The sequence below is a fragment of the Austrofundulus limnaeus genome, unplaced genomic scaffold (genome assembly GCF_001266775.1).
Source record: "Austrofundulus limnaeus strain Quisiro unplaced genomic scaffold, Austrofundulus_limnaeus-1.0 Scaffold1049, whole genome shotgun sequence".
NCBI lineage: Eukaryota > Metazoa > Chordata > Actinopteri > Cyprinodontiformes > Rivulidae > Austrofundulus > Austrofundulus limnaeus.
This window is the reverse complement of record NW_013953451.1, coordinates 120,930-121,518: the sequence shown is the minus strand read 5'-3', so window position 1 is coordinate 121,518 and position 589 is coordinate 120,930. Positions and strand designations below refer to the sequence as shown.

The 589-nt window shown below is 37.2% G+C and overlaps 1 protein-coding gene across 1 annotated transcript in view; it reads left to right on the top strand.

Moving 5' to 3' along the window:
• Window positions 1-240: 240 nt before the first annotated feature.
• The window catches only part of fer1l6 (fer-1 like family member 6), a gene marked incomplete at its 5' end in the record, with an annotated part of 67,530 nt that continues 67,181 nt past the window's right edge, over window positions 241-589 (top strand). Inside the window, 1 exon segment of the mRNA XM_014030390.1 lies at window positions 241-343. Within this exon segment, the coding sequence (XP_013885844.1) occupies window positions 241-343 (103 nt within the window).

Below are 589 nucleotides of genomic sequence, written 5' to 3'. Positions count from 1 at the left end.
AAAAAAAAAAACAAAGCATCTTCAGCTACAGAACAGAAGTCCAGTTGTTGTTTTTAATCTTTTATGGGACCTACTGTTATTTAAACAATTCTACTATAAGTTCTTGCTTCATCACATTGTGAGAATAGCAGTAACTATGAAATGATGCTCATAGAAATTTTAGTTTCTTCTTTAGGACCACAGTGGCAGACTGACTGAGTCACACAATGTCTACTTATTTGTGTGTGTTTCTGTGTGTAGACAGTGAGGCAGAGACGTCACATGAAGCACCGCTCTTACAAGAAGAAGAAAACCCTGAGGCTCAGCCTGCAGTTAAAACCAGAACAATACCAAACACAAAAAGGTGGGAAACATACTGGATATGCTACACATTGTGCAATATTTTCCTTAAATCTTGAGTAGGAACTATTGAATCAAACTTGTCTGTTATCAAAACATCTCATCATCATAAACAGACAGATTTTGATGAAACACTTGAAAATAATTGCTGGATGCAAGAGCGTAAGCACCATCTTAAAAGTGGAGGGAGGACACATTTTTAAAGGTCCTTTTTTCTGCTTCAGCTGAAAAAAGTGTGTGTGTGTGGGGG